Source organism: Capra hircus, chromosome 22, assembly GCF_001704415.2.
Source record: "Capra hircus breed San Clemente chromosome 22, ASM170441v1, whole genome shotgun sequence".
NCBI classification, from domain to species: domain Eukaryota; kingdom Metazoa; phylum Chordata; class Mammalia; order Artiodactyla; family Bovidae; genus Capra; species Capra hircus.
In genome coordinates, this window is record NC_030829.1 from 11302878 (window position 1) to 11315292 (window position 12415).

A 12415-nucleotide genomic window follows, 5' to 3' on the forward strand; every position below is an offset into this window, starting at 1 on the left:
CAAATCCGAAGTCCGCACTTCCCTTTGCTGATGCAACTAGTATTTACCGAGCCCTACCAAGAGGCGGCGCTAGTGCTGAAGAGCCCATCTGCCAAGACATAAACTAGGTTGGGAAGATCCCCTGGAGAAGAGAATGCCTACCCACTCCAGTATTCTTGCCTGGAGAATCCCATGGACAGGGTAGCCTGGCAGGCTGCAGTCCGTAAGGTCGCAGAGAGACCAGACTGAAGCGACTTAGCACATGCAAGGTGCTGGTGATGTCGTGGGGAACACGGCAGACAAGGCCAGGACCCCTGACAGATGACGGAACCGTCAGGTGATCCCAGGTAGTGGTGAGCTCTGTGGAGGCGATGGCAGCTGTGAGGCCAGAGAGTATCTGCAGAGGAAGGTGCAGGAGGGCTGGGAAGGTTGTGAGGAAAGCCGAGCGCTGAAAACTATCTCCTCAGTTTTCGGAGAAAGTGTGTGCAGAGGAGGAGAAGTGTGTGCAGAGAGTGGGGAAGAGAGTATTCCAGCAGAGGGGACACTGATGCACAGGTCTCAACCATGTGCAAAGCCAGCGTGGCTCAAGTGACTTGTGGTGGAGCTGAGAGGCAGCCCTGTGGGATCTGGCAGGGACCTGGGGCTTCGTTCCAAGTGTGGCAGGAAGCCAGTGCAGGGTCTGACGGGTGTTTTCCAGCAGCCGTTCTGACAGCTGCAAGGTGAGTGAGTGAGTGGAAAGGAGGCCCCACGGGAAGCGGGAGGCTCCTCTGCAGGCCAGAGATGACAGAGGCCCGGACAAGGGAGTGACAGTATAAACAGAGAGATGCGGGCGGTTTCGAGATATTTTTGGAGAGGGAACTGACAGGAATTTCTGATGGATTCGATATGAGAAGTGAGAGAAATGGAAGAATCCAGGGTGTCAGGGAATTACCCAGGGTCTTGAAACACCTGCAGTTATATAAGTCCCTTTTTAGGTGAGTAGTATGGCTCTTGCTACAGGAGGTCAGGGCTCCTGAGCTCTTCCAGGCCCCCACCATTCACTGTGGCGCCTGCTTCCCAGTACGCAGACCCTGTGGCCGACCTGCTGGACCGCTGGGGTGTGTTCCGGGCCCGGCTCTTCCGGGAATCGTGTGTTTTCCATCGTGGGAACTATGTGAAAGACCTGAGTCGCCTTGGGCGGGAGCTGAGCAAAGTGATCATCGTGGACAATTCTCCTGCCTCCTACATCTTCCATCCTGAGAATGCAGTAAGTAGCCCCAGACCAAAGGGACTCAGGGCTCCAGCTAAGCTCTCTTGCCAGGTAGAGCGGCTCTCTTGCCACTTCCGTACCTTCAAGAACCTGTGTGGGGGTTTCATGGCCTTTTCCTTAGTGAAATCCCAGCTTTGCATTGAGCAGTTACGTGACATTGACCGTTATTTATGCTCACTGAGCCTCTCTGCCAAAGTTGCCCTCTCTGTCAAATGGGCATTCTAGGCATGCTGATTCGTGGGATTGTTGGAGTATCAGGTGTGGCAGTGCTTGTGTTGGGTACATGTTCAGTGAGCCTGTTATCTTCTCAGCATCTTTGGGATCATGACTGAGAAGGTTTTTGTCTGTCATCAGCCTCCTGGCTATTGCCCAGGACTTCGTGACCCCTGTAAATTCAGAAGGTCTGGGTGACCTCTTCAACAGAAGTATGAAGAATGAATAAAACACTTTAGTGAGGTCTTCAAATGAGACTACCAGGCTTTACCACCTCCTAATGATGTTTAAAAAGTAGACAATGGGAACATTTCCTGCATAAAACTCCCCAGAGCGTGGCAGCTCCCAGTGCCAAGTCCCTGGGTGCAGCACATCTCAGAGCAGGAGAGGCGCCCTCCTGCCGCTGGCCCTTCATTTCCAGGAGGCAAGGGCAGCCCTACTGGAGACTGCTCACCCTTCCACAGTGGCTGCCACACTGGACCTCAGCTCAGGCTCTGGAGAGGATGCTTCTCCCAAGACCAGGCTTCCCAGTCTCAACGAAAGCCCATACAGGATCTTTTCCTTGAGACCATAACCACGTTGCTCCTCTTACAACCAAAAACCGAGTTCAAGCTAGGTTCCCTTAGTGTATAATCATTAACTGAACAAACATTCAAAATATATTAAAGTATGCTCCTTTTGATGAGTTAGATTCAGTATAATGCATTTTGTAATGTGTCTAACAGATAAGGATTCTTTTTATCATCTCAATTCCAGGCACTTCCCTGGCGGTCCAGTGGTTAGGACTCTGTGCGTCCATTGTAGGGGTCACGAGTTCAATCCCTGGTCAGGGAACTAAGATCCCACAGGCCATGCAGCACAGCCCCTTCTACCACCACCAAAAAAATAAATCCTAATCCCATTATCACGTCTGATAATACTAGCAGTTTCTTGATATTATCACTAACGTCCAGTCTGTATTCATCTTTTCCCTATCATCTAGAAATATTTTCTTTTATTTGGATTGTTTGAGTCAGAATCCAAACAAGGTAGGTACATACATTGCTTTGGTATTGAGTTCTTACTGTGACGTCACATCAGAAGGTATATAACATCAGATTGTCCCACTTCTAAAGATTTTAAATTGCCCTTTGGATTCAGGTGTTATCAGCCTGATCCATCCATTTTCAAATTTTCAATTGACTTTTCACCTAAAAATGTGAGCAGTTGTTGATAATCTTTGCCTACATCCACTATTTTATTAGAAATTAAAAAATGGCATCTTTCTTTTGCATCTGTTGGCATCTTTCTGCATCTGTTGGCTGGAATTCTTTTTTTTTTTTAATTGAACTTATTGATTACTTGATTACCCTAAAATTCAGTTTAAACAGGGAAATCAGAGTAAAGTCTTGGTTCTTTTTCTTTATTTTTTTCTGTTTTGAGAGTTATGAGATGGTGCTCTAGCAACCTCTAGAAGTAACCAATTTTTTTAGGTACCATTATGAAGCTATGGATTTTTTAATGTTATAATTTAATCTATTATCCTTTTTATGCTCAAATGTTCACCTATAGCCAGTGGATGCTCCTTCAGATAACAATAGTCTTTGATCACTTCCTGCTTTCTGGTCCAACAAGATATTCCAAGCTCATCTTGTCCATTTCTTGCTCCAGCCCTATAATCAGCCATTTTTCTAAGCAACCTGGTTCCTGTGAGTGAAAATAGTATTTAGAGACCACAGTTTGGGTGGGTTCTCATTGTTACTAGGATGTCCTTTGCTTCCAGTCCTTTCTACTGGACAGAGCGAACATGCATTTATTTTTATTTATAGAATGAAGACAATCATAAATTCACATTGGTTTTTCCAATTCAGTTGTAACAGTTTTTATTTAATTTCCTTTTGTTTTTGTATTTATGTCTCCTTTTACACTGAAACTCATGATTCCTTATTAACATCATTACAGATTTCATTCATCCTATAGTATAGTTTAACAGTTTCAAATTGCATTGTTTTAATATTATTACTAACAATAAAACAATTGAATGCATTTAGGAATTTTTTTTGAGCAATTCTACGAACAGAAAACTATGTTTCAAAATCACCTGAAATAATCCTTTCTGTGGTTATGTCACTGAACTTATATACATGAAGGTTCATTTTTTTGGTTGCTTTTTTCCCTTACTGATTTAATTGCATTTCAATCATGTAACACGTTTACATGGTTTAGCATCAAAACTGTCACCGAAGGTTCTCCCCTTGGCAGTCTAGTGCTTAGGACTCCGCAAGCGCTTGCACCATAGGAAGGTTTGGATTTAATCCCTGCTCAGGGAAAGAAGACTCCGCATGACTCGCTGTGCGGCCAAAACTTTTTTAAAAATTAAAAACAAAACTGTCAACAAAGATACATTCAGAGAAATCTTGTGTCCATTCCTGCCCTCTCCCCTATTCCCACCCCTTCCCCTAGGAGTGGTCATTTTTTGCTCACTCCTTAGCTTGTTGATTTTTTTTTATTACATAATGAATTGTCGGCTTCCCCGGTGACTCCGTCGGTAAAGAATCCACCAGCAATGCAGGAGATGCAGGTTCGATCCCTAGGTCGGGCAAGATCCCCTAGAAAAGGAAATGGCAACCCGCTCCGGTATTCTTGCCTGGAGAATCATGTGGACAGAGGAGTCTGGAGGGCTACAGTCCATGGGGTCGCAAAGAGTTGGATGCAACTTAGTGACTAAACCACCACCACCAGTGAACTGTTACATTTCTAAACAGTCTTTAGATTTGTAAAAGGTTCAAAAATCTTAGTTTTAAAAACATTTTTGACTTCCCCAAATTTGTTTTTATGTCTCTTTGCACCTCTTGCTACCACCCTCTAGCAGCCCTCCCCACCTCTCTATCTAAAACTGAAGGAGACTCTGTCTCTTTCTGTGGCTCAGAATGTCCTGAGATGTTTTACTTCCCCTATTAACTGAACTCTGTGAAGCATGGGAGGCAATAATCCACATCTCCATGCTGTGCAGTGACACTAAGTAGAAGCCCTCGGATACTCTCTACAAAGATGTCAGTGGCTGATTGGTGACCTCTGACTGCAAGTGCTCTGAGGTGCAAGGAGTGGTTTGATGCAATAGAAAGAGTGTCTGATGGACCGAGGAAGCTGGCAGGCTACACAGTCCGTAGGGTCGCAAAGAGTCGGGAAGACTGAAGCAACTTAGCATGCACAGACACAAGGTAGTTATATGTTCTGCGTTCTGGCTACCTTTCGTGCAGCAGGAAAACAAAACAGGAAAGTGCATACCGACTGGATACACTTAACTTTGCCTTCCTGAACCACCTCCCAAACCAGATAGATTCAGGTTGATTTTAGCTGGGACGGGAGAAGAAGCAAGATGGTGATGGTGCTGGTGATCAAAGAAAACACTAAAGTGTGGGGACCCAGTCAGGCTGGAAGCGGCCCCCAGGCCCGATACAGCTCTGCTACCTGCTGCACGCACTGTCTTCCAGGTGCCTGTGCAGTCCTGGTTCGACGACATGACGGACACGGAACTGCTGGACCTCATCCCCTTCTTCGAGGGCCTGAGCCAGGAGGACGACGTGTACAGCATGCTGCACAGACTCTGCAGTAGGTAGCCCCGGCCTCCGCCCGCCTCCTGCCTGCGCACCCTGGAACCTCAGCCTCGGGACCCGCCTGGCCTCTGCTCCCCCGGGAGCTGAGAGAGAGGACACGCCGTGCTCCAGGCCACGGGGCGAATGTGGCCATACCTACCTGGTTTATTTTTTAAGAACAGAAACAACTATTTTAAAATGAACTCTTTTAATGAATTTCATAAAGGGACATGCATTTTACTGGATTTGCTTTTCTTAGAACATACCAAAAAGGAAAAAAATGGGAAAAAAAAAAAGCTTGGTATCTATCAGACTTCCTTTTACAGCTGTCCTCCCCTCCAAGCAGACAGCCTGTCCCCTTCCACCCCAGCTCAGAGGAGCTGACCCAACTCAGAATCTTTTCCTACAGGATGAAGTGCCTTTTTGAATGTTATTTTAAGCTGAGAGTTAATTTTTCTATGCGACATATTTCCAGACATCTTTTAGTCTTTTATTGTCTTAGATTCTCTAAGAAGATGAATATGACAATTTTGTAAAACCTGGGAGGTGGGGGGGGGGTGGCGGGTGGCAGGGGATGGGGGTGAGTCACAGGAGCCTGTCTCCCAACAGGTGCACTGCTCTGACCGCCTGTGGCATGCCGCACGGCCAGGCTCCTGCGAGGAGATTCTGTGACTGTGTCAGTGTGTTTCTTCATTTCTGACCCAGTTTGGAATGTATCCGCAATCGCGTGGCTCAATGCTTTAGGCAACGATAGATCCTTTTGCATTCTCATTATTATTTCTGATGGTGACAGATCTGTCTTGAGGTCACATTCTTCCCCTTGAACAGTGGCATCGTGTCTCTTCGGCTTTCACACGACTGCCATATTTCTGTACCTTTTTGGTTTGGTTATTGTTGTCGTTGGGGGTAGATCAGTTACAGACAACTCTAAAACCCTTGGATAGTTAAAAAAGGAATTCTGTTTATTGGTTTTTTTTAATCTGTCCTTTTCGAAAGCTGGATACCCATGGAGCTGTTCGGGAATTTTCTTTGCTGCTACCGCGCTGCCACCAAATGGAATTGACCAGCGGCTGTTCCACTGTTCTTTGCCACTGTGCCTACGCTCAGAATCTGCTCACTGCTAAGCTGCAGACTTGGACAGGGTCAGAAACCTAGGTGTCCCACCTCACTGAGGACTGCAGACTGCGTCCCTTCTCTGGCACCAGCCTCACAGGTTCAGGAGGGAACAAAGACCAAAGGGCCGACGCACCTCATCGGTGTGGCGTTCCTTTTCAAACTGCAGTCAGCCTCAGAGCTTGTGCTAAGCTGACTGTTCTCTCAGGAGAACCTGTGGCCTCAAGCTGCCACCACGCTGATGTGGCCCGAGTCCATTTCTTGGGCTTCTCTTTTGAAGCACAGCCTGTTTCTGAGCTGAGGGTGGGGGAGATGCATCTGGATATGGGACCCATTACCCAGAGCCAGGGAAAGAAAGGGCCCCCTCCCTGAGCTGGGGCTCCTTTTGCAGCCTTTTCCAGTGAGATCTTTTAAGCAGTGCCATGATCCTCGTTTGACAATGACGGTCTATATAAAGTATTGCTCTTAAAGATAATTAAAAAGAACCCTTTCATGTTGGCACCATTGCCTTAGTCCTCTATGGGTCAGGCCGGAGTTCTGGTGGGAGCCACCGGCACCAAGAAGATTAGAAAACAGTCGGGGTGGGTGGGTGGGGGGGTGTCAAAGTAAAATTTCTTTTCTGCTCTCATTCACAAAATAGTGAAGCCAGCTGCCAATCACGTCCTCCCAACAGCACTTTGGTCTGCGGACTGCCGTGCTTTCAGGAGAGAAGTAAGTATTTAGGGGCAACCAAGTCTCCCCACACTGAGCGTTCCAAATGCAGTCATCCACATGCCAGTTAAAATAGAAACAGCCCCTTGCTCAGTGTGACCACAGAAAATGACAGTTATATGGCGGGTCTGTACACGCCATGCACCTTGATTTGGAAAACTAGTCATTAAATGAACCCACTGCCTTAAATGTCTTGAATGTTGCAGCCAAGTGTCTGTCACGTGTTGACATCCACACAGAAGTCAGTCCTGATGAGAGCCTTGGGCCCCTCACCTGTGCTTCCTGCTTTGTTGGCATCCCAAGGTCTTACTTGGAACAGGGGGCAGCAAGGAAATTCTAGAATATTCCAGGGGCATCAAACCTAGGAATCGTGCCCCTCTTCTGATGGAGTGAAGACACTTGGCAGGCTTGAGCCAGATCCTTCACCTGGTCGTTCCCGAGGCCATGAGTGCCACTGCACTGGGCCGGTGCAGAGCTGGCGGGGGGGGGAGCCCGGTTCCACCACAGACACAGAATGTCTCGGGAGGGCCGCAGGCCCTCCGGAGAGTTCTGGATTCTGTGCACCTTATTCAACCCCACTCCAAAATTCCGTTCTTATTTTAACCCTTGATTCTGCTTTATGTATATAATCAAAATATCTATATTGATATATATATTTTTAATCATCTACATGTAAATGAAGCAATAGAATTCTAACATAAGGCCAAGAAATGAGATGAATGTTTGGGGTTTATGTTTTTAAGGTAAATACGGGTATTGTTTTTACTTCTTACCTTTTATGAGATTATGGGCTTTAAAACCTAAGGAAACCTATCTCTGTGCCATATACTTCCCATGTTACCAAAACACCCCCAACTCTTTCGCCAAATGAAAAATCTGACCTCCTGAGTGTCCATGGTCCTTTTGGTACCAGGTTAAAATAGAGTCTCCCGGACAATTATTTTTCACTTTAATATCTGGAACAGGATGCCGTGGGTCATGGACTCTGGCTGGGCCTCGAGTGGAGGCGCCCAGGCACAGTGGAGGTTGTTACTGCTCTGTCTTCCATTGCTCTGGAATCCCACATGTTGGTCCATGGTCTCACCCATTAGCTGTTTGTAAACAATGCATCTGTATCCTAAAAAGAAACACCACCCGTTGTAGCTGATGGCTGGTGGGGAAGCTCCTCTGACGTGGCACCGTCTTGATGAGATGGCCTTGGAGACAGGAGGATGCCATGATGGCCCTGCCTTGCCGTGGTTGCAGCATGTGAGTGCATGGCATGGAAAGGGAGTCTGTAAGTCTAGAACCTGGCAACATTCCACAACCCTGTGGATTCAAGATGGCTGTCTCATGAAATCCAGAACCACACAGCCCTATGGTCAAACACTAGTGACGTTTGTGCCTCTGCTTTTAAAGGTGCTGTGATGGACAGTGGGCCCGCCAGGGTTCGAGAAGAATGGATGGTTTGAAGTGCTTGCCTTTACCTGTGCACAGTCCACTGGCTGCTCTGTTCCTATTTTACTGTAAATGTGATGGTGTCTGCTGCTGTTCATTCTCCAGAGAGCTTCTAGCACCCCTGCCCAGGGGTGGAGATGCTGGTGTCTGGGTAGTCATGGATTTCTGGTGGATATTTGAATGTGATAAACATCGCTGGGAAATACTACGTGTGGAATGTGCAGTTCCCAGGGGCGAGCGTTGTCAGTGAAGAGGTTTGCAACGATTTCCTTCCTGCCAAAAATAAATACGTGAAACCGCACTCTCCTGTGGGTGGACTGCTTCTTAGCGCCTCTCCTCACCGTGTTCTCTGTTCTCTCCCAGCTGTACAGCCTCACACCAGCACCTTGGGTCTCTGAAGAGCAGGGGCCGATGAGAGCAGGACAGCCAGGATCTCAAGAGCTGTGGACCTTGACTCCAAGGGAGCTAGAAAACCACTCTGCCCAGGGTTAGGACCAGACAGAAGCAATCTGGCTCACCATCCTCCCCCAAGGATTCCAGCCCTACCCTCAGGCTTCCAGATTCAGCCTGAGGAAAGCACAGCCCCCACCCCGCTCCCTCAGAGCCACAGGCATTGTGGTACCTAAACCCACAGCCCTTGCGTACGCTGGCTGAGGTGCTCTGGTGACCAGATGAAGCACGGCAAAGGACCAGGAAGAGAATAAGGATACCCAAGACAGTTTCTCGCACTGGGACATCCAGGAAACACGGCCCTCAACCCAGCCCCTCTATACAGGAAGGTAAGGGGCTGCAAGGGTCCCCCCTCGCCCCCTCCACACACACACTAGGAAGTACAGGCAGAGCCCTGGGCACAGCCTCACCACTCTCAGCACTGTCTCTTCATAAAGATGCCTAATTCAGATAGCAAAAAACACTAGGGTCAGCAACCTCAGCAGATAGGTCTTATCCTCGTTTTGTGGATGAGAAAACCGAGGCCTGGGCGACAATGCTCTGAAGTCTCACAGGGTACAGGGTTCTACCAGGCATGCCTATTCATCTGTAAGAACACAGGGCACAGTGTGCACCAGCCCAGGGAACCTAGTGTTTACTCAGAGGCAAGCCCATGCCCCCCAGATAGTCTGTGCCGGCCCCTAGGTGCCCTCTCTACTCTAGAGCACCCAGCCAGCCGGGGCAGCCCAACTGCCTCCCTGGTTCTGGATTCCTAGGCTGAGTCCCTTCCCTTGCCTTCTCTGGCATTGTCCCCACGCCCCCACCTTCGCATACAGGCAAACAAAAGGTTGAGAACTGTGGCTGCCCCTGAAGCTGGGGTGTCCCAGGGAGTGTCCACAGGTCCTCTGAATAGGCAAGAAGGGAACAGGTCATCACGAGGTCACTTGCTTGGGACCTGGCATACTGAGCCTTGACCTGCTGATGTTTTCTCGTTTGAGCACCTATCACCTCTGTATTGTAGGACCAGGGCCGGAAGCCAAGGAGGGTGGGGGAGGAGTGGCTGGGAAAGAAGACAGTCGCTGGGCTTACCAACTGTCTAGCCACTGGGTTGCATTAGGAGGCTGGCCGCACAGTCTGCATAACCTGAGGTGTTTGAGTGGCACACATCTGTGCCAGTGCTGCCTGGGGATCAACAGGCTGCTCAAGGCCCATGAGCCACCAGCTGGCATGGCCACCAGCCTGATCAGCAAGGGGAGCACGCTGGACCCTCAGGCCTTCAGGAGCAGGCTACGTGGGCTCTGGGTGTTCCACCCCACACCGCTCTTTCCCAGTGCCCTCTCCTTCCTCAGCGATCCTGTTCTGGCTGCCCATTAGAATCACCTGAGGGCCCTTTAGAATACAGATCCTTAAGTCCACCCCAGACCACTGAAACGTCAGTCTCTGAGGGTGGACATTCTGTTTTTAAGTGCCTAGATGACTCAAAAGTCATCTACCAGAACTGAGAACCGCCACTCCAACTAGTTGTGGAGGAGAAGTCACCCCAAACTGTTCCAGGCCTGACACCCAGGTATGGCAGACAAGCTATGGGCAGGGCTTAGGAGGAATGACATGCATTGTTCCATCTGAAAGATCAGGCATGGGTTCATTGCAAAAGAAAAAAATTCAGGAAACCAAGAAAAGTACGCAGAAAACAGGATACACCGGGAGCCTTTCCCCCAGGCAGGGATGAGGAAGGAGCCCCAGTAAGAGCCCCAGCTAGTTGATAGCTCCCTGCTTTTATACTGAGGTAGGGAGCAGAGTGGCTACCCCACTTCACATCGGAGCAGTGGGCCAGGAAGGTCAAAAGCAACACCTCTCCTGGCCAGAGGAGTGGCGAGGGGTGGCGCCTTCCCGGCCTCTCATGTCTAACTGGCACGGGTGCTCCCACAGGGCAGGGCCAGACTTCCCCCGCCGCTGAGACGCAAGACGGCAGCCCCTTCTGGTTCTCAGCAACCTAGGCCTGTTCTCTGCCATCGGGCTTGGACCCTCCTCCACACGGCCCGTGGGCACAGGGCTAGCTCCATCTCCTCTGGCCCTGGAGGTTCCCTTGGTGCCCGCGGGGAGTTGCTCTCCGACCATGCGCGCCCCCGTGGCCGGGGACCCTGTCACTGCTCTTCCGCGGCCTGCAGCCAGGTTTGGGGGGGCGATGTCAGGAGGAGAGGCCCCACGCGGGCCCAAGGCTACTCTCCTCAAGGGCGTGGGGCCGGACATGTCCAGACCGTGGGACCCAGGACCCGAGTGAGGCCGCCCCATCCTGGATGCAGGTCCTATACGCTCCCCGGAGGGACGCACCACCACCCCCCCGCCGCGGGCCTTGGTCCTCAGGAGAGGTGACATCTTGCATCTGTGTGGGAGGGACTCAGATGAGGCCCGGGGCCCCAGGACAAGGAGCGGGGAACCAGAGAGCAGGTAACCTAGGGGCGTGGCTTGGAGCAGGCCGGCCTCCATCACCGCCTTCCCCGCCCTCTAGGCCTAAGTCAACACCGAGGCAGAGCTGGCGGGCTGGGCCTTAGGAGATAAGCCCAGGGAGTGGGGCGGGAGCACCACATACCGCTGAGAACCCTCGGACCCTGCAGGGCGAGAGCGGAGGCAGGCAAGGCCAGAGCGGTGCTGGCCAAGGCGAACCAGGCTCAGTGTCCTTCAGACTCCAAGCCCGGGTGTGTGGGAGGGTGGCAGAGCAGGAGGAAGGGGTGGCAGCGCCCCCTCCTTGTTCTGAGCAGGAGGAAGAGAGAGGCTGGTACCGCCTCCTTGTAGCATCCTAGCTGCCTGTGAGCACTGCTCAGGACCTCGGTGTCCTCTCCGTGTGTCAAGGGCCTGATCCCATGGAGCTTGTCCACACCAGACAGGAAACAGTGATGCTCATCTAGGCCCCAGGCCAGGCCCTGGGCCCACTGCCATCTCTCTGGGCTCACAGGTTACAGGGGAGGCTGTTCTGGAGTAGGGCAGTTATGCCCACCCAAGTTCTTCTAGGTCCCAGAGACCCAGAGATTTCTAAGGGGAGGGGTCTTGGAGAGGTCCTGTGCCTCCCCAAGCTAAGCTGCTGAGGCTGCACGGTGCCAGGTGGGCTGTCCTACCCTGCCTACAACAGGCATGGAAGGAGGTGTCATTTTGGTTGAGTCCAGAATGTGGAAAAGGAACAACGGGCAGATCAAGGAGAGAGGCCTATCGGCAAAAGAAACAAGTGCAAAGATCCAGAGACTAGGATGAGGTTGGCGTAAGAGACACAGGAATTCTGTAGCTGTGGAGAGAATAGAACTGGGGAGAGAGAGAGGAGATGCAGCCAAACGGACAGGCAACTAGGGATATTATTTTAGGGATGCCAGTGGAAGATCTGAAGCAGGGGAGTGGCATGATCTGATTTATGGCTGAACCGTCTCTCTGGCTATGGTGGGAAGATGGACACAGGGGCCAGAGAGACTGACGCAGGCTCAGGGTACCGACTAGTGTGAGAGGCTGCTTCCCAGAGCAGGCTGGCCAGGCCCAAGAGCCCAGATGAACCAACCACTGGCCAGCCTGGTGGGTGTGAGGGGAGAAGAGGAACTTGGGATGGCTCCCAGGCAACCACCTAGATGTTTCTGCCCTTTTCAGAGGCTGTGAGGAGGCAGATCTGAACGAGGCCTGACGTGGATGTCCAGCGTGAAGGCAGACGTGCCAGGAGAAGCGTGACCAG

General features: G+C 50.6%; 1 protein-coding gene across 1 annotated transcript in view; it reads left to right on the forward strand.

Annotated features, from left to right (window-relative positions):
- CTDSPL (CTD small phosphatase like) overlaps positions 1 to 8578 on the forward strand; it is a 124230-nt gene extending 115652 nt beyond the window's left edge. The window contains exons 7-8 of the mRNA XM_018066968.1: positions 1040 to 1225; positions 4915 to 8578. Coding sequence (XP_017922457.1) covers positions 1040 to 1225; positions 4915 to 5040 — 312 coding nt within the window. The 3' untranslated portion in view covers positions 5041 to 8578. The remainder of the gene's footprint in view (positions 1 to 1039; positions 1226 to 4914) is intronic.